At 42.4% G+C, this 21,782-nt stretch overlaps 1 protein-coding gene across 2 annotated transcripts in view; it reads left to right on the top strand.

Moving 5' to 3' along the window:
• The window catches only part of LOC309537958 (phospholipase A2 inhibitor and Ly6/PLAUR domain-containing protein-like), a 68,097-nt gene that overhangs the window by 14,749 nt on the left and 31,566 nt on the right, over positions 1 to 21,782 (top strand). Inside the window, exons 2-5 of one of the 2 annotated variants that reach the window (XM_082233119.1) lie at positions 3,257 to 3,379; positions 5,615 to 5,764; positions 10,545 to 10,691; positions 11,951 to 12,385. In XM_082233119.1, the coding sequence (XP_082089245.1) occupies positions 3,257 to 3,379; positions 5,615 to 5,764; positions 10,545 to 10,691; positions 11,951 to 12,114 (584 nt within the window). In that variant the 3' untranslated portion in view covers positions 12,115 to 12,385. Of the gene's footprint in view, positions 1 to 3,256; positions 3,380 to 5,614; positions 5,765 to 10,544; positions 10,692 to 11,950; positions 12,386 to 21,782 lie in introns of those variants that run through there. The other variant, XM_082233117.1, reaches the window with a different exon arrangement.

The raw sequence follows: 21,782 nt of genomic DNA, 5'->3' as shown, positions 1-21,782 counted from the left end.
TTATCAGTAAAAAATTGTGGATGTTTATTCAAAACCTGCCAAGGAGTCCAGTTCACTTTGTTGCATCTTCAAATACTTTGTGAAAGGTTCCCATTCATCCTTAAAGTCACAGTTATCCTTGTCCCGTAGCTTATGTGTCAATTTTGCCAGTTCTGCATAATCCATCAATTTTTCTTGCCATGATTCTTTAGTTGGGATTTCTTCAGTCTTCCATCCTTGTGCTACCACAACTCTCGCGGCCGTTGTCGCATACATGAAGATGTTTTTCAACTTTTTTGGCAGGTCTTTCCCTACAATCCCCAACAAAAATGCCTCGGGTTTTTAAACAAATGTTAAATGGAACATTTTCTTCAGTTCATTGTATATCATTTCCCAAATTTTTTTAATTACTTTACAATCCCACCACATATGATAAAATGTTCCCTCCTTTTCCTTACACTTCCAACATATGTTTGAGCTAGTTTTGTACATTTTCCCTAGCTGCACTGGTGTTGTATACCATCTGTACATCATCTTCATGTAGTTCTCCTTCAATAGTGAACAATCTGTAAATTTTAAGTCAGTTTCCCATAATTTAACTCAATCCTCCATCATAATATTGTGACCTACATCTTGTGCCCATTTAATCATAGTTGATTTTACCTCTTCATCTTTCGTCTCCCATTCTAATAGTATGCTATATGCGGCCTTCAGTAATTTCACTTTCCCTTCAATCACTGCCATTTGAAACCTAGATCTAGTATAACTATATCCTTTCTTACAGTCTTCTTTATATGTTTCATGTAATTGTCGATAATGCAACCAACTCTGAAAGTGGTCTTTGATCTCATCATAATCTCTTAATTTCCATTTCCCATCATGTTCCTTTAATAAATCAGCATATGTGAGCCATTTTCCTTTCTTTCCAAGTGGTTTGAGCAGTAATGCTTCATGTGGTGAAAGCCACCACAGAGTCTTTTGTTCCAATAAGTCTTTATATCTCTCCCATACTCTCATTAACAATTTCCTGATTATATGGTTGTAAAAGCTTCTATGAATCTTCCCTTTCCCATACCCTAAGTGTGCATGCCAACCAAATCTGTTGTCATGTCCTTCTAGTTCTAGTGCCTCTTGCTTGTCCAATCTCATCCAGTCCCTGATCCATACCAAACAAGCAGATTCGTAATACAATTTAAGGTCTGGGAGGGCAAACCCGCCTCTATCTTTTACATCTGTAAGTATTTTATGTTTTATCCTTGGCCTTTTGCCCCCCCAGATAAATCTTAAAATCTCTTTCTGCCATTGTTTAAAGCATTCATCTTTCAGGATGACTGGTATTGATTGAAAAAGAAATAGCATTTTAGGCAACACATTCATTTTAATCACTGATATTTTTCCTAACATTGAGAGATTCATTCTGCTCCATATTTCTAAATTTCTTTTTACCTCACGCCAATTTTTTTCAGAGTTATTTTTAAATAGGTTTATATTTCTTGATGTTAGCCAAATCCCTAAATATTTAACCTTTTTATGGACTTCAATCTCAATATTTTGTTCTAATTTTAATTGTTCTCTTTCTTCTTCCTTCATGTTTTTAACTAATAATTTAGTTTTATTCCTATTTAGCTTAAATCCTGCCACTTCAACAAAATTCTGAATTTTTTCTATTACTTTAGGGAGTGAGGTTTTGTAAGATCCAAAAAGGAATAAGACAAGGATGCCCATTATCACCATTATTGTTTATTCTGGTCTTAGAAGTACTTGCCAAAAACATAAGAGCAAATAAAGAGATTACAGGTGTAAAAGTTGGGAAAAGTGAATTCAAGTTAAAAGCGTATGCAGATGACTTAGTGATAACAGTGGAAGAACCTAAAACCAATACTTTGGTTCTTAACAAGGTGGTACTTTCTGTCAGTTACACACCCCTAGATAACCCTGCTCCTGAGGCACTCCAAGGTTTCACTGGTTTGGGAGTCTTCTCTTACTAGAAGAATCTCTCCCTTCCTGACTGGAATGAGACCTAAGTAGACTGTCTCTTTACAGCTTCTACTTCTCCTGTCTCAACCTCAGCCCCCCAGTTAATTCCTGGCCTAAATACTCTTACAGGACACCACACACTGTTCTTCACACTAAGCTCAGAGACTCCTTTCTCTAGCATGTGATATTTTCCTCAGAGTGGATGTTTCTGCCAAGAACCAACTCTCACTCCCTATCTTCCTACCTATCCTCCCAACCTCAATCCCAACCTACTCCAAAACCTCCTCCCAACACTCCCTCCCAAACTCACTCTCCCTGTCTTTCCAAATCATCTCCTTTTTCAACTCCCCCTCCTGGAACCTTGGCCAATCAGAGGGTGCCATACATTAACCATTTTCTGGCATGGGGAAAAGAAAAAGGAAATACTTCGGCACCCAACCTGCCCCAGCAAAAGCAAACTTTTCCTTCACAGTCATCCAGATAAATGATGTCATAGAGATAAATAATGAATACCTTACAGGAATCTTCTGAGGATTGAATGGGGAGGGGAAAACTATGTACACAGCCTTGAGCTTCTTGGAGGAAGTGGATGCAGATAAATAAATAAATCGGAAAAATAGAAACTGAAAGTAAGTTAAATTGATAGATTGGTTCATCCCTAGTCCAGGATCCTGTCCTCACAGTGGCCAACCCAGTGATTATGGAAGCTCACAGTCAGGACCTCAGTGCAACAACATTCTGGCTTACTGTGAGTTCCAGCAACTGATATCTGAAATATGCAACTTTTTATACTGGAGGCTTCATGTTTAGTAGCCACTGAGAGTCTTATTTTCCATCAATGTGTCTAATTCCCTTCTAAAGCCATTCAAATTGGTGGCATTGACTACCTCTTGTAGAAAATTCCATAGTTTAATTGTGCTAGGTTTGTAACCAAACAGTGGGAAGAAAATATATTTAAGTGAGAGTCTGGATGGGGGGGAAGGTTGGCCATGGGAAAGGGGGAGTTCACCTCCCCACTTCTTGGAAATAATTTAACCGGTATTCTTGGCAATGGCTTCAATAGTTTTAATTAATGAGTGTTTCATTCTATTCTATTCTATTCTATTCTATTCTATTCTATTCTATTCTATTCTATTAAAATGCTTTTAAAATTGAACCCCTTTTAATTTAGAAGTATTAATTGACTCTCACCTCCTCCTTTGTGTGTCACTTAGCAAACTGCAAAACCAATTAATAATAATGTTAATGATGATAATAATAATTAATAATTCATGAAGTAAACTTTTGCTTCTGTCTTCAGCATTACCTCTGCACTGCAGATATACTTATAACAAGCTTGGAATGACATACAATAGCTATCTTAAAAAAACTTGTGACTCCAAAGAAGATTCCTGTGAGGCCAGTGTTCTGCATACAAATATAAGTAAGATTTGCCTGATTATGTTGTCTTTTTTTGTCTTCTTTTTTTTTTTGGTCTTTTTCTGTTTGATTAGATCCAGGTTAAGATAGTTGAACTTTAAGGGTTCTAATAGCATATAGAAGTCTACGCTGGGGCAATTCACCTATTAAAAAAGTGAAGTGAGGAAGCTGTGGCACTTCAGCTGTAGATGAATTAGAACTCTCATCAGCCTCAGCTAGCCTGGCCACCAGTCAGGAATGATGGGAGATGCAGTCCAACAACATCTGGAGGATCACAGCTTCCCATCCTGAAGTAAGGAATGGCTTACATTTGAAAATGGGGAATCTAACATCACCTGATCACAACCAGTGGCTGAATCTGGGTGCTTATCTCCAAGCTTGGACAATTTGATTTGCATTAATGAGAAATCCCTGCTTACCCTTCTAAAGTTTTGACTTGATTTGCATTAACTAGAAATCCCCATTGACCCAAACCAATGAACTCCAATTTAGTTTTGGTTATCAAACTAGACAATAAGCCTAGAATATAACATGAAGCCTTTGCCATAAATGACATTTAAATTGAGACTCCTTTCACAGATCTATAAAAAAAGCTGTACAATTGGGATGGGAAACGAAGGTGCTTCACACTTTCATGGCTCCCCCTCCCCCCTCAAGTAATTTTGAAATAACTCTTAGTGATGAAATGATTAGGAAGGAACCATCATTACGGGAGTATTCTTGACAGTTCACCTATTAAAAAGGGTTTCCGTTAGCCAGCTTGATTCAGTGTGGGCCCCTCCACCCTGATGAACTTCTTTCATACTTCAGCCATTGGTTAAGGTTGATTTGATCCCCTTGCTTGATCCTGATTCACCCACCCCTTCTACCTAGAAGCACATGGGTGCCATTTCTGGTTCGTCTGAGGCGCCAAAATGCCTTGGGGCAATCCTGGGTGGGATGGTTCCAACATCTGGGTGGGATCTGTTCCAACATCACTGGTACATTCTTGGAGGGATAGGGGCAAATGGGCAGTAAGGCTGGTGCAATGCAATGTCTTGCCAAGTTTCTTGCACTGGGCAACAGGAGTTCAGGCAAGCATTTTCCCCACCCTGCAAACTGTTATGATCGACTAGCAGAGAGAACGCAGTGTATGTCAGATGTATTGTCAGATGTATAGGAGAAGGCATGAGTCTTCATGCTTGAAATTTGATGTGAAATGAAGTTCTGCATACATTCCAAATTTAAAGCATTATACAAATTAATTGCAAACATAAAAAAGAGGTTGGTCCTATGGATTAAGGAAGCAAGAGACTACTACTTGTGGCAGAGAGCTGAACTCATAAATGCCTGCAGAAAACTATTCTGTTCCACCTGGGCTATGCAGATAATTAAGAATAGATCTTTCCACACTGGTTAATTGATATCTATTGATTTCCTTTTAATGTGGTTTTTCTTGTATCTTTTACCATATTTCTCGCTCTATAAGACGCACTTTTCCCCCTCCAAAAATGAAGGGGAAATGTGTGTGCGTCCTATGGAGCGAATGCAGGCTTTCGCTGAAGCCTGGAGAGTGAGAGGGGTCAGTGTCCCTCTCGCTCTCCAGTCTTCAGGAAGCTATCCGCAATCCTTCAGAGCGTGGTGGGAACTCCCGCCGGTCTCCGAAGGCTTGCGGACAGCAGCCTGCAGCCCGAAGCCCGGGGAGCGGGCTTTGGGCAGCTGCACAACTTTGTCTCCGCTCCAGAACCTGTTCTGGGGGCTGGGGTCGGGGGAAGCTCGGGCTTCCCCCGCCCCAGCCCCACGGCAAAAATTGAAGCCCCACACAGCCTCTCCCGGCTGGAGAGGTTGTGCATGGCTAAAGAGGAAGCCAAGACAGCCAGCTGGATCCCACTGGCTGTCTTGGATTCTTTGCTCTTTGGGGCTGGGGGGAGGGGAATAAAACTAGGTGCGCCTTATGGTCTGGTGCACCCTATGGAGTGAAAAATATGGTATGTATGAAATGTATGAAAAACATTTTGATATTTTTTCCTCTTATGTTATAGCAGTGCACACGCATTTAAACAAACAAACAAACAAACAAACAAACAGCACCTCACTTTAGATTGCCAAATTTAATAATACTTTCCATATTGTTACTTTGAAAAGGTCCTGATTCAGACATCAAAGAAAATTGGAACCATTACAATGAATGTACCTTAGGAGCAATAGTCGTGAATATTTTCCCCAGATCTAGATATTTCTTTCAATTTCTTTTTCATAGTGGTACTCCTAGTGCAGGTTTTGAATAAATGCACATCATCCGACGATTGTTTCTCAGGCAATTTCAGCTTCACTGCAGGGGATGGTAAATTCTTTGAGATGAAGAGGCACTGCTGCAACACAGAACTGTGTAACAATGGAACTCTCAGCCGTAAGTTTCTGTATAATTTTAAAATCCACAACATGTTAGGGCTTTGCATTCGATTTGGCCAAAGGCTGGATACGTAGTCAATCAGTAGTACTCAGAGGACCTGGGCCTCATTCAAAAGGGGTGAGCAGCCCCAGATGGCTATATGGGTCGAGCCATTCAGCACTATCAGGACCTCTCAAGGGGTGGAGAGGCAAGCAGGACGAAGAAGCAGGCATGAGGAGAAACTGTGAAGAAGAGGGACCTACTGGGCAGCTACATCTCTGCCTGAGAAGGGATGTGTTCCCTTTCCAACCAGGCCTCTCCTGAATCTGTCCCAATGTCAATCCTAAACCCTGACTGGGTCTAGATAATTTTTTCATCCAATAATACTTGCAGGTGCCCCACCAAAACTGTAAAGCCCTTGGGTGAATTACAATAATATAACATACAGGTACAAAAACAGATCCAGTGGTACCTCGGGTTAAGTACTTGATGTTGGGAAAAAGCACCAAGGCAAAAGCCAGCTCCAGATGGCTGGAATGCAAAACAGGATGTTGTGGTTTGCAGATCTACTGTTGGAGAAAAGGTGGAGTCTTTTCTCTGTACTGAGCACCGGATGTTAGCTCAGAGGGTCATGTGACCTGTGCTGGAAGTACAGGGGAGGAGTTGTGTCTCTTCTGATGGAGTCTGAAGGGTGCAGTTGCATTTCTATGTGCTGCTGAGTGACAGGAATAAAACATGTAAAAAGGACTCCTGTCTGTCTCATTTCCCCTCCCTGGGGGAATGCAGGGAGGGAGAGAGAATAAGAGGAGAAAGCAGAGGGTGTGTTCTTTCTCACGACTAATGAGAAGAATCGCCGGGTTTGTTTACCTAGCCTGCCGGGGTCGCAGACGGATGGTACACACAGTATCTCGCTCAATTGCCTCGGGGGAGGCCAGGTACCTCTGCCTGTGAGCGAAGATACTAACATATGGCAGCCTTCGGATGGTTGCGATTCATCGGACATCTGCATGAGAGGCTGGTGGAATGTCCTCCTCTGCTCCAAGGCAGAAGGCAAGCGTCTGAGAGAAGCCAGAGGCTCAACAGACGGCTGGTGGAAAGAAGAGGTGTTTTCCAAGCAACGGAGATCAAGGTATGCTGCATTTCGGGCTAAAAGTGTGAACGCAGGTTGATTAATTCCCTGGTTCATAGGAGCTGTGTTTTGGAAAAACAAAAGCTCCGGAAGGAAAGGCCTGCAGCTCAAAGCTGAAGCCTGCATTCCACAAATTCCTGTGGTTAAGATAAGAAGTCCTGAATGCACTCTTGCTAAGTAACGGGCATGGAAAGTTACTGGCAAAGGGGCTGGATTGTGAGGCTGGGAAAGCGAAACAAAGCCATGGAATGTTTTGGCTACAAGTTTACGTGCTCTTGGAGGGACTTTCCATAGCAGCCAGAGTTTAGCTGCCAGGTGCAAAATAGAGCGTAAACAACTTGCAGTTTGCCTGCCTGAGACAGACAAAAACAACTGTTGGATTTTACAGCTTGACTGACAGTGTGAGCTGGAGGCTTGGCTTCAAGATGGATGCCAAGAAGGCAGGAGGTTTGCCTTTTCCACCTCCCTTAACCAATGACAATTATTCATCTTGGTCTGTAAAGATGAAGGCCCTGCTGCAGAATCAGAGGCTTTTTGATGTAATTGAAAACCCCATCCCTGCAGCACCAACCAGAGGTTGGGAGTCACAGAACGTGAGGGCCAGGACTGCTATAATTCTGTGTGTCTCAGATCAGCAGCTTGTTCATATCCAGCATTTAGAAAATGCGAAAGAGGTTTGGGACACGCTGCGTACAACGCATCAGAGAGATGCTGGTTCATCAGCGTTGCTGTATTTTGAGAAGTTAACCAATCTGAGACTTGCGCCTGATGGAGATGTTCAAGCGCACCTGACAGAAATGAAGTTTCTGCGTCAACAGATGGTGGAACGCAATTTCCGTCTTCAGGAGGAAGTGTTTTGCTTCATGATGATAAACAGCCTTAGTAGGACTTACAAGGTTGTTGCCAGTCAGCTTGGTTCCCTTCCGGCTCAGGACCTGACCGCGGAAAGAGTGTGTGCCGTGGTCCTGAACGAACACGACAGACTTGCTGCACTGGAAGTGAAGGACAGGGGGAGGGAAGAACAGAGTTCACATCTCCCCACTGCTGAATCTACTGGGAAGCATGGAGTAGCATTGAGTGCTGTCCGATGCTACAATTGTGGACAGACTGGGCATCTACAGCGAAACTGTAGGAAGCCACGCCAGTCAAAAGGAGCGAAGAGCAGCTCTACGAAGCCTGAGGCGTCAGGCAAAAGCCGTACCAAGTGCCAGGTGAAACCTGCAAAGGCTATGATGGCGAAAGGAACCACGCCAGATGTTGGGAACGCCTTCATAATTGACATGGGATGTACAAAACATTTATGCCCGCACAGAGAACTGTTTTCGACGTTGAAGAAGCAAAGCTTCACTGTGAAACAGGCCAACGGTCAAGAGTTGGAAGCGACTGGAATTGGGACTGTGTATCTTGAGAGTCTGAACTTGACTATAAGTGATGTTTACCTGATTCCAGAACTGAAATTTAATCTGCTGAGTGTGTCGCAGATTGCAAAGAAAGGACTGAAACTGTCCTATGATGCTAAAAGCTGCAAGATCTACAAAGATGGAGAACTGTATCTTACTGCCAGAGAGAAAGATGGACTGTATTTGTTGACTTTTGATCAAAGTGATTACATGAAATGTAATTCTTCTGATTCTAACGTAATCTCTCTTGCAGGTGTGACCAGTGTGAGCACCAGGAAGGTGACTACGAAGGTCGACAGAGCATTTCAGCGGGTGTATGCTGATGTGATTGGTCCTCTAGAACCATCTAGGGGCAGTGCACGATATTACCTTTTGTGTGTGGGTTGTTTCACTAATTATTCTTGGGTTTATATGATGGAGAAACCGCAAGAAACTTTAGAAAAGTTTCAAGAGTTTTGTGACAAGGTTAAAAATATGCATGATGCTAACATTGATTGTCTTTTCACAGATGAGAAGCAAATTTTTCTGTTACAGAAGTTTCAGAAGTTCCTGGATGGAGAAGGGATAGACCACAAAGTTGCTGTTTCAGCCGAAGCGTGGAACAGAGGGGTCTGTGTTAGGGTGAACAAAGAATTGCAAAAGGGGATGCATGCGCAATTGCTGAGTTCACATTTGCCACATGAATATTGGGCCGAATCTCTAGCGTCCTATCTTCATGTGTGGCTGAGAAAGGTCTCAACAGAGTTGGGATGTTCTCCTTTTGAGAAGCTGTTCAATAGAAAACCTTCTGTTGTCTATTTCAAGGTTTTCGGGTCTCATGTGAGAACAGAAGCTCCAGGTGGAGTAAAGAATGCCAGAGGCATTTTTGTGGGTTATGAAAAGGGTCTCTACAGAGTAATTTTGTCTGAGTCTGGTCAGGTGATTCTCACAAAGTTCCTAGAGAGTGCTCCAGAGCAAGAGTGGGTTGTAGAACAAACATTTCCCACAGGTGACGATTCAGATGATGATGATAATTTTTCTGATGTCACAGATTACAGTGGTACTGATGAAGATGACAGTGATAGCTCAGAGAGTTCAGTTGTAACAGTCATTGAGAGAAAATCTCACACAATGGATAGACCTTCACAGGTGAAGGAAGAACCACTGATTGCTACTGGTTCTCAACAAAGTCCAGAGGTTGAACCAGTGAGCACAGAGGATCAGAACCTCATACGCAGGTCTGAGAGAGTTACAAAGGGTGTACCACCAAAGAGGTACTCAGAAGAGTTTGCTAACTTAGCTGTTGCATGTGTTGCTATTGTTAACAACTCAAAGCAGGTTAAAGCAGTGTCTAAGTCAGAGACAAAGACACAACAGAGAGTAGCAAGCCAAGGTAATGCAGAAGCACTCATTCCTTGGAAGCCAGACAACCAGAGAGGTACACTGGTGAAACCAGTGGTGGGGAGTTCCAAGGGTGGAACTGAAACAACAGGGGACTGTTATATGTATAACAACTGTTTGTTCTCTTCTCTGGGTCGTGTGTTGCCTATTGTTGTTTTTGGGGGAGGATGTTGGGAAAAAGCACCAAGGCAAAAGCCAGCTCCAGATGGCTGGAATGCAAAACAGGATGTTGTGGTTTGCAGATGTACTGTTGGAGAAAAGGTGGAGTCTTTTCTCTGTACTGAGCACCGGATGTTAGCTCAGAGTGTCATGTGACCTGTGCTGGAAGTACAGGGGAGGAGTTGTGTCTCTTCTGATGGAGTCTGAAGGGTGCAGTTGCATTTCTATGTGCTGCTGAGTGACAGGAATAAAACATGTAAAAAGGACTCCTGTCTGTCTCATTTCCCCTCCCTGGGGGAATGCAGGGAGGGAGAGAGAATAAGAGGAGAAAGCAGAGGGTGTGTTCTTTCTCACGACTAATGAGCAGAATCGCCGGGTTGGTTTACCTAGCCTGCCGGGGTCGCAGACGGATGGTACACACAGTATCTCGCTCAATTGCCTCGGGGGAGGCCAGGTACCTCTGCCTGTGAGCGAAGATACTAACACTTAATTCGTTCCGGAGTTCTGTTCTTAACCTGAAACTGTTCTTAACCTGAAGCACTACTTTAGCTAATGGGGCTTCCAGCTGCCGCCATGCGCCGGAGCACGATTTCTGTTCTCATCCTGAAGCAAAGTTCTTAACCCGAGGTAATATTTCTGGGTTAGTGGAGTCTGTAACCTGAAGCGTATGTAACCCGAGGTACCACTGTTAAACCATTAACATGCTCACTATACCTTTTGATTTTGGCAGTTCCTGATCGCAACGTGCTGGCTGAAAATGGCCTGAAGTGCCCAGCCTGCTTCTCCAAAGGAACCACACAGTGTAAAAGTGAGAAGACCATCAACTGCCTTGAGAATGAGACCCAGTGTGTTGTTTTTAAAGGATCTCTTTTTAGAGGTAACATTGCTACTTAGACAGGGGGAAAGGGCCTAGTCATCGGATGGGTCATGCAGACTCATTCCTGTTCTCCTATTCTCCCCCCGCTTCCCTTTCCCTTGCATATTACTAGAAATGTGAGAGGGTCCACATCTCTCACTGGCCCCATTCTGCACCCTTCCTTAGTGTTTTGCCTGCCTGGACTGTGTCCTTTAACTCTCATAATGCCACTTGCTTGTCCAGAAGGAGTATTCCCCTTGGCTGGGGAGGGCGGGGTATAAATAAATAAAAATTATTATTATTATTATTATTATTATTATTATTATTATTATTATTATTATTATTATTATTATTATTATTATTAAAACACCCTTCTGAACAAAAGTAAAACGTGCATTCATTGCTTCACCCCAGTTGCATCTGGATCTGTCCACCATTGGGTTGCAGTCGAGGACAAAATGTGTCCCCCTTGCTCAAAAAGCACATTTATTATGTAAAAGGCATGTAACAAGTTTTCTTAAATTCTGTGACAATGAGCAGTATCTGGCTAACTAATTCTGTGCACCAGAATTTCCGCTCTTGGAAACTTGTAAAATAAAAGGAGGATTCTATGGATGCTTAGATCACAGTGGGGCAATGAGGAAGCCTCAGTGGGCATCCAACCATCCTGAGAGACAATGAAGTGCATCTCCAGCTTTTTGTTTGTGCGTCGCTGCATCACACTGTTGTCTCATGCCAGGTTAAAACACTCAAGGTTCCCACACCAGGGAGGGAGTGGGGTTTTCAAATCTTGCTGTGTGGCCACAGCATGCGACTTTTAACATGCCCAGGAGATAGCAGGGATATAATTCCTCCCATTTTATTGCAACTCAGCTGCACACAAGAATTTGATCTGCTTAATCTAGTTAATTAGGCCTGTTTTCAGATTCTCTACTTTCATTATATTTTATAAATATAATGTCAGAGGCTGGACTGAGGAGGAATGGTGGGAGCTGCCCCCTTCTTTTCTGATTTCCTGAAGCCTGACAGATAAACTGTTTATTAATAATTTTGAGACTCCTTTGGGTATGATGGCAATTCTGAATTACATATGAGTTTCTTTTTATCTGAACTTCATGTTGAAAATTTTGTTTATTCATGTTCTAGTGAAATTATATTTTTCAGATTTCTTAAATATACACATTTTAAAAATAACTAAATTTGTCATTTAGCCTCACAAGCACAATCTCCTAGTACCTGAGTAAAGGACTAATGTCAACATTTCTTTCCTTTTCTTCTAGCCCCCATTCATCTCCACGATTTCACGTTCCAAGGCTGTGGAACAACAGATTTTTGTGCCATCCACAGAAGAAGACTTGGATCGGGGGGAGTTGCCCTTTTTATTACCCAAAAAAGATGTTATAATGCTTCAGGAATCTCACACCAGCCTGAACATGAAGGGTAAATAGGACAGTGTAGACCTCCTCCTTGTGTATTGCAAAATCCATGGCAATGAGGGGAAACTGGATGCCTAGTGGTGAAATCCTGGACTCAGGATCTGTGGATCTTTCTTTTTTGCTTTTGGTGGGGGTAAAGGGAAGCAAGGGGCAATGAAAAATGGGTCAAAAATGTGTGGGTTGTAGATTCTAACTACAAAGAACCCTCTAGTGTATCATTAACAAATAATTTTCATAATGATCATTACAAAACAAAATAAATGGTTATGGGAAATAAAATTTTGGTTCTTAGTTCTGTTTCAGATACAAATGCAATTATTATTTGTTGGTTTAGCTGAAGTAATTACAAAATATAAAATAAATAAAACAGGATAAACGCAGGAATAATTTTTTCCTCATTATAATCATCACTGTAAAAGCAGAACAGACCACTTTTTCAGAGGCGCATGGGCTCTTGTCCCTTAATAAAAAGTTAATTATATACCCAATTCATCTCTCAGTTGGAAGATTTAAATATTTGAACAAAACTTCTCTTACGGCTTCATTGTTGTTGTTGTTTAGTTGTTTAGTCGTGTCTGACTCTTCATGACCCCATGGACCAGAGCACGCCAGGCACCCCTGTCTTTCACTGCCTCCTGCAGTTTATTCAGACTCATGTTGCTAGCTTCGAGAACACTGCCCAACCATCTCGACCTCTGTCGTCCCCTTCTCCTTGTGCCCTCCATCTTTCCCAACATCAGGGTATTTCCCAGGGAATCTTCTCTTCTCATGATTTGGCCAAAGTATTGGAGCCTCAGCTTCACGATCTTCTAGTGTCCTTCTAGTGAGCACTCAGGGCTGATTTCCTTAAGAATGGATAGGTTTGAACTTCTTGCAGTCCATGGGACTCTCAAGAGTCTCCTCTAGCACCATAATTCAAAAGCATCAATTCTTCGTTGATCAACCTTCTTTACGGTCCAGCTCTCACTTCCATACATCACTACTGGGAAAACCATAGCTTTAACTATACTAAGTCCTCATAGATGGGACAAACCAGCAAGTAGTTGGGTAGATATTTAGGAACCTCTATCTCCATGTAGGCAAACCTGTTATACCTAGGGCATCCGGTGATAGCATCCTTCAAAAAAGACGCACTTCATACACTGGAGTCACAGAGCTGTAAATGCTTTCCCCCATTTGGTATTTGTGATGCTGGTTACATAGTGATGGTGTTGAATGTGTAGTTTGGCATATCAAGGTACAGGATGGTCCCACCCATGAGGCAAGGTGTGGTGACCATCTTAGGTGGCTGGATTGTTAGGGGTCGTCAGGAACATGGCCCCCCAGAGCACAGCAGGAGAGTCAGCCTCAGAAATTGAGCTGAGCTAGCAAAGGGCTAGCTCTGAAGATGCGAGCTGTCTGAGTTTAGAGAGGACAGCCCACCCCCTTTCCCCCAGGGAATAATCTGTTTGTTCTCATGAGGAAGAGTTGGAAGCCAGGCAACCATCAGATAAGCCAGAGTCCGAGGCTGTGTCTTCTGGTTTCCAGTGGATGCAAGCAATCTCATCCTCAATATTTTTTGCAAACATGGTAATGTTAGGTTCTATAAAATAAGAAAGAAATAAGATAAAAAGGAACAGAAGAAGGAATGAGAGGGGAAAGAGAAATACAGTGGTACCTCGCAAGACGAATGCCTCGCAAGACAAAAAACTCGCTAGACGAAAGGTTTTTTCGTTTTCGATTTCCATCGCAAGACGAATTCCCCTATGGGCTTGCTTCGCAAGACGAAAACTTTTCGCGACTTTGTTAAACCGTTAAAACCGTGCTTCGCAAGACGAAAAATTCGCTAGACGGCAAAACTCGCGGAACGAATTAATTTCGTCTTGCGAGGCACCACTGTATGGGGAAGAGAGTAAAGTGTGTTTGTTTAAAATGCAGATGAAAGCTATTCAGAAGGCAGATCTCTGAAGATAGGTCACAAGAGGAGATGTTATCTACAACCTTTTCATTCCTGTAGCTTATGAAAAGGGCCCATCATTCTAACAGCTTGTTCTCTTGTTGGCTTCTGATTTCTGTTCAACAAAAGGCCAACCTCCCAGAACATTAGAATGTCAACCCTCTTGCTAGCCATTCTTCCCTTCAGGTCCAGGAGACACCTGTGGGTACAAAGGACATCTGGGTGACCAAGAAAGCAGGAGCTGTTGCCCAATGTCTCCAGCAAAATATATCACCCAGGATGCACAAAGAGATCTGAGGTTCTGGTTTGAATCAACACTGTATCCAAATAAGCACAGAAAGTACAGAATACATATTTATTTTAAAAAATAACAACAGTGTAGTAAGAACCCTGTTACCATATAGGAATAAAAGATCGTAGAAGAAGGTCACTTAAGAATTTGGGAACATTTGGGAAAATACAAACACAGAAAATAGCAAATCTGACTTAGTCTAAGCTAGTGTATTTTAACACCACTTTCTGACCCTCAAAGAGATGTGTCAACCATCAGTGAGTACACATCCCTTTCCGAGGCACATCTTCCACTGTGATGTGCAACAACTACTATTACCAAATTTTTCGCTCTATAAGATGCACTTTTTCCCTCCTAAAAAGTAAGTCTTATGGAGCGGATGCAGGCTTCGCGGGGCTATCCCAGAAGCCAGAACAGCTAGAGGGAGCGCTGCACAGCGCTCCCTCTTGCTGTTCTAGTTTCTGGCTTCGCGGGGCTAGTTCTGGCTTTTGTGGGAGGTGGGGGAAGGGACAGAGCACACAGCTCTGTCCCTTCCCCCACCTCCCAGAAAAGCCCCAAGAGCTGCACTCCCTTTAAAGAGCTGTGTGGGGCGTGTGTGGGGCTATTGGGGGCTTTTCCCCAAGGAGGGAGAAGGGCAGCCCTTCTCCCTCCTTGTGGAAAAGCCCCCAAGAGCCACATACACACTCCTCGCGGCTTGTGAAAGGAGCGCCTGGGATGCATACAAGCTCTGCTCAGCGCTCCCTTTAAAGAAGTTTTTTTTCTTGCATTCCCCCTCTAAAAACGTGGTGCATCTTATGGTCAGGTGCATCTTATGGAGCAAAAAAAATAGGGTAATAGCATAGCTGTCAACATTTCCATCTTTTTAAGGCAAATTTCCTTATTCTGAATAGGATTCCTAGCAAGAAAAGGGAAATGTTGACAGCTATGATTAATAGGCTTAATGGCTCTCATACTGGAGGGAAGGTAGCCATCACGACTGTATAAAAAGAAAGAAAATACTGATAAGCTACAAAACTGCCAGTGCAAACTAAAATGGCCCATGGATACAAGCAGGTTCCAGGTTCCCCTGATTTCTGGGAAGAGCATGTGTGTGACATGCTAATTTTTGATTACTTTGTGCCTCATTAGGATTAGGTTGTTTCCAGCTCATAAAGCCAGAGGGAAGAACAAGAACATTTATTAAAAGTACCTACTTATTGAGAGTGTGAATGTGGTTGAACTGGAAGAGGCACCTGGCTGAATCCCACAGAGTTCCTTTGATTACTTTGTGCCTCATTAGGAGTAGGTTGCTTCGAGTTCAGTTTTATCATAAAGCCCGAGAGAAGAACACATTCATTTAAAGTACCTGTCTACTGTTTACTGACAATGTAGGTGTGGCTAGACTGGAAGGGGCATCTGGCTGAACTCCCACAGAGTTCCTTAGAAAGATTGCATCCAATATGAAATAAGAGCTTTCTGTTACAATATAGAAATATAAGATTTCTGGGAAAGCATGCACTCTCTATTTCCATAATTTCCTGCTCCTCACTGAAACAGTCTTTCCTAGTTGGAATTCCTGGGCATGTTTCCTTGGCCCATAATAACTCCAAGTCAGCTCCTTCTTCTTCCATAGGTCACCTGCTGGTTCGTTCCTCCTTGGCTTTTGATCACTCCGGCATTATGAGGGCTTTTCTGAGTATATATTTCTTCTTTGCACATTTGGCTTAGACTACTGCCTAGGCTAAACAATACAGAGGTGTGGGAACAGTGCATTGGTTGGGCAAGCCCCTTCTTTCTGGTCTGAAAGAAGCAGCAAAAGGAGGCATTTGTACGGCTTCTGGCAGAAGGGGTGAGGATTCTGTCAGGGTCCTAAGTACAACCCCCTTCTTCCCAAAGCCAATAAGCACTGCTAGGTAGTCCTAACATAAATCATGACACAAAGAGAAGGACACCCCAAGATAGACAGCTAAGTGCAGAATGTCCTATGTTCCTTCTGTGCTATGTGTGGCTAAAAAAATACCTTGGGTGGTGGGAAATGAGGGTATTGCTGTGGCCATCACCAGTTAAACATAAGGTGAGCATGCTGGATCAGGGCAATCACCCCTCAAGTCCAGCATCTCAACAGATTATTGTGGGATCCCTGTGGGAATGAGCTGGCTTCAATTCAAGACAATGTGGCTAAGGAGAGTCATCACCAAATAGAACAGGTTAGTTAAAGTATCTTTCCCTGTCCCAACAATCTGGCGCAATTAGAACAAGGCAGGGCAAAGTTCCAGGAAATTATTAATCAGCTCTCAGTAATGATCTTGGAGTCATTGTATTCTATTCAGTGCCTACCAGTGTGTCCCTGGCACCTTTCAACAGCCCTGAGGTATGTCTAGCTTTGCCAGCTGAGCAGTCACCTGAGCAGTACCTTGAGGCTTTCATTGCACTTTGATTAATGGCCTGGAAGAACAGAAAAAGTATATTGTTTATTCTAATTCAGTAAAACCCAACACCAAGTAAGTGCAAAAACAGAGGCATTTGCTCAGAAGATACCTTTATCCATCAAGGACTCAGCAACCTCCTATAGGCCTTGGATGTGATAGCATTAGCTGTCTGCATACATATTTGTAGCTAATGAGGACTGCAGTCAGGGACTGAAGAATATGGTTGGCAGTCTCAGCCATTGTGGGAGGAAATTTAAAGTAAACTTTTGCTTCTGTCATCAGCATTACCTATGGACTGCTTCTTTGGCTATAACAAAACAGGAATGACATATAATAGCTATGACAGAATAAGTTGTGACTTCAATGAACATACCTGTGTTGCCAGTGCTCTGAGTACAAATATAAGTAAGATTTGCCTGATTTTTTGTCTTTTTCTGTTGCAGTAGATCCAGGTTAAGATAATTGAACTTTAAGGGTTCTACTAGCATATAGAAGTCTATTTCTGGGGCAACTCACCTATGAAAAAGGTGAGGTAAGGAAGCTGTGGCGCTTCAGCTGTAGATGAATTAGAACTCCCATCAGGCTCAGCTAGCCTGACCACCAGTCAGGAATGATGGGAGATGTAGTCCAGCAACATCTGGAGGATCACAGTTTCCCGATCCTGAAGTAAGCTGAATTTGGGTGCTTATCTCCAAGCTTAGAGAACTTGATTTGCATTAACTAGAAATCCCTTTTGACCCAAACCAATTTACCCCAGTTTAGTTTAGGTTATCAAACTAGACAATAAGCCTGGAATATAAAGTGGTACCTCTGGATGCAAATAGGATCCATTCCGGAGCCCTGTTTGCATCCAGAGCAGAACGCAACCTGTGTCTGCGTGTCTGTGCAGGTTGTGATTCGCCGCTTCTGCACATGCGCGTGACGTCATTTTGAGCATCTGAGCGTGTGCGAGTGGTGAAACCTGAAAGTAACACATTCCTTTACACATTCCGGGTCACCGTGGAGCGCAACCCGAAAATGCTCAACCTGAAGCAACTTCAACCTGAGGTATGACTGTAATCTCAATATCCCCTTTGACATAAATTACATTAAAATTGAGAGTCCTTTCATAGAAACTATTCAAAAGCTGAGCAACTGGGATGGGAAATGAAGATGGTTCACACCTTCATGGCTCCTTATCCCCCTTCAAGTAATTTAGAAATAATTCACAATTGCAAAACGATGAGGAAGGAAACAACAGAAAGGAAGTATTCCTGTTGTTCACTTCTTAAAATAGGCTTCAGTTACCCAGTTTGATTCAAAGGGGGCCCCTCTACCCTGATGAACTTTGGTTCCTACTTCAACCATTGGTTAAGGCTGATATGATCCCCTTGCTTGCTCCTGATTCACCCACACCTTCTACCCAGGAGGGTGTGGGTGCCATTTTGTGGTTCGCCTCAGGTGCCAAAATGCCTTGGGGCAATTCTGGGTGGGATGGTGGTGCTCACTTGACCATCTGTTCCAACATCACTGCTACATTTTTGGAGGCAGAGCGGCAAGGGGGCAGTGAGGCTGGTGCAATGCAATGTCTTGCCAAGTGTCTTGCGTTGGGAACAACAGGTCAGGGAAGCATTTTCCCCAACCTACAAACTGTTACGATCAACTAGCAGGGAGAGTGCAGTGTATGTCAGATGCATTATCAGATGCATAGAGGAAGGCATGAGTCTTCGTGCTACAAATTGACCTGAAATGAAGTTTTGCACACATTCCATTGCCCAATTTAATAATATTTTCCACATTGTTAGTTTGAAAAGGTCCTGATTCAGGCAACATAGAAAATTACAAATTACAAAATTAGGAGCACTAGACCTGCATATTTTTCCAAGAGCTAAATATTTCTTTCAAATTATTTTTCATAGTGAAGCCGAGAGTGGGGGATGTATTGGGCTCGGTAGTGGCGCCCACCCTGTGGAACACCCTCCCTTCAGATTGTGGGAATGTTCTGGGGTGCAGGAGAGGATATATTGACTAATTATATCCTTATCCAACTTGTGCTAACAAGTTCCCAAAATATCAGCAGAGTTTATAGACATTCCCCTTTAAGTTCGCAACGGTAACGTGTGCACAGGTTCGCTAGAACCTCTATAATAATTACTCTGGTAATTTCCCCTTTGTTCCCTCTTAAAATACAAGACACAACACAGTCTTTATAAAAGTATAAAAGAGTTTACTCACGATCTGTTCACAATATGATCCCAGACGGCAGACAGGCTTAAAAAGGTAAAATACACTTAGAATCTATCTTATAGGAAGATAGGCCTCTCCTCTCTTGGCTGAGAGCCAAGAGGGCATCCTGCTTCTTCGAAAGGTGATGGCAGAGAGAGGGAGATGGCTGCCTGCCCTGTGCTTTTCTCATTACCTGCACAGGTGAGGCCACACCCACCTCTGGTCACATGCGGAGGAAGTCCGTCCCCAGGAAGTTTACCTGCCTGCTGGACAGACATCCCTCTCCATGTTCTAACATGTACACTCTAGGAATGTTGTCATTGACTGCTCCTGTGTTTACATCCCACACAGATGTGAAGGAAAGAAGCAGCTATCCTATCTTTAAAAGACATCTGAAGGCAGCCCTGTTCAGGGAAGTTTTTAATATTTAATGCTGTACTGTTTTTAACACTTGATTGGCAACTGCCCAGATTGGCTGTGGAAACTCAGCCAGATGGGCAGGGTATAAATAACAAGTTGTTGTTATTATTATTATTATTATTATTATTATTATTATTATTATTATTATTATTATTATTATTATTACTCTGATCCTGCACAGTTCCTCTGCCCCTTCCATCAATATTCTTGCTGGATGTTAAGATATGTGCCTTACAACCTTACAACTATTATATCCTATTATATCCTCCAAAATGACCCTCGAGCTGGTTCTGGTTAGTCTTTTAATGGGAAAAATAAGCATTATCTAACACAGAGATACAAAAACAGACAAAACCATTAACCTGCTCACCATGCTTTGATTCCCCCCCCAAAAAATTTTTCTTATTCGTTTTCCAAATTTATAACAAACATAAAAAGAAAACATCAAAAAACAAGCAAGCAAACAAACATATATCCTAACTGTAAAAATTCCGCTTTGGTTATCATTGTTGGTTGACTTCCTCGAATCCCCCTGGCTGAGTTTCCATATACATCATTGTAGCAGTTTTCCAAAACTAGTTTCACATAAACTTACTTAGTCCATTAACATCTCTCTTTTTTTTCATTTGGGCTTTTAACCTTAGTATTCTATAATATCACATGCTGTAACAGCGGAGTAAAGTTCCCAGTGGAAGCAAGCAATTTCATCCTCAAAATGCTTTGGAAACAAGTCACAGCATTGACAAGTCACAAGCACTCTCAATGACAGGCCCTCCCCATTTTCACCTTAGAGCTTTCCTTTTCTCACCCAGCCTCTCATCCTGGGATATGTCCACTTCTCCACCAGGTTGAGATCCCCCCCCCCCCAAGTCTTGCAGCACATTAAGCCTTTTATTTTATATTCAAAGCTTGAACCAATGCTTTCATACCATCACACGGTTGCGATATCTTAGCATTGCCTTCTCTCTCTCTCTCTCTCTCTCTCTCTCTCTCTCTCTCTTTCAGTGTGAGGGGGTTGCCTAAATAATGAAACACTGAAAATAAATGGGGAGGGAAAATGCCACATCTTGTTAAAAGTGATTACACACATATTACTGTACTCCAGTCCTTAGAAATTCTGTTAGAATAAGCAGATACAAATGACACAGTGATACAAAGGAAATTAGTAGAAAGGGGTATATATAAAATTAATAGCAATAATGATGGTAATGATGATATTAGGGTGTGTAAAAGAGAGAACACCATAAAAGAAAGGGAGGAGAGAGAAAGGGGAAATATGAGAAGGAGAGGGGGAGAGAGAAGATGGGGAAGAGAGGAATTTTTTTTTGGTATTAAGGGGCTTACTGGCTCTAATACTTGAGAGAAGATAGCTGTCATGACTACAGTAAAAACAAAACATACTGAAAAGCTACAAATCTGACAGTGCAAACTTGAATGGCCTGATGGATGCAAGCACATTGCAGGTTCACCTGATTTCTGGGAAGAGCAAATGTGTGACATGCTAATTGTTGATTACTTTGTGCCTCATTAGGATTAGGTTGTTTCCAGCTCAGTTTTACCATAAAGCCTGAGGGAGGAACACATTTATTTAAAGTACCTGTGTACTGACAGTGTAGGTGTGGTTGGACTGGAAGAGGCACCTGTCTGACTCCCACAGAGTTCCTTAAAAACATTGGATCCAATATGAAAAGAAGAGCTTTGTGTTACCATATAAAAATATAGGATTTCTGGGAAAGCATGCACTCTCTATTTCCATAATTTCCTGCTCCTCACTGGACCAGTCCTTCCCAGTTGGAATCGTTGGGCACCTTTCCTTGACCCATAAATCCTTCCAAGTCAGCATCTTTTTCCATAGGTTCATTCCTCCTTTGCTTTTGATCACTCTGGCATTATGTGGGCCTTCCTGAGTATATGATTCTCCTTTGCACAGTTGCTTTCAACTAATGCCCAGGCTAAACAATACAGAGGTGTGGGAGCATTGCAATGGTTGGGCAAGCCCCTTGTTTTAACCAAGCTAAGGTACCTGAACATACAAAGATTGTTAGGCCCAGCCAGTCAGTCTCTTCCACCACCTATTCTGACTCTTTTATCATTTCACTTAGTTGACAGATGTGTTCTGTCAAATCTCTGCTTGCCTGTTGTTTTCCATTAAAAAACAACAACACTGATGCTTTATATAAGGAAATACCATTATTCCCCATCCCAAACTATTGATTTGAAGGATAAATATTTTAGAACCAGCCTTTTATTTGCCACAATCATTTATACCTATCATAATAGACATAATGAAGTACACAAATACAGCACTCTTTTCTCTGTGTCCTGCATCCCATTTCAAAAGGAGGAGGTTTATGCTGAAACATAATTACCCGTCAATGTGAGATTTGTGAAGTATTATAATAGTATTTCTATTGG

This window comes from Podarcis vaucheri (assembly GCF_965113315.1).
Source record: "Podarcis vaucheri genome assembly, chromosome: 7".
Classification (NCBI taxonomy): Eukaryota; Metazoa; Chordata; class Lepidosauria; order Squamata; family Lacertidae; genus Podarcis; species Podarcis vaucheri.
This window is presented reverse-complemented; position numbering and strand designations above follow the sequence as displayed.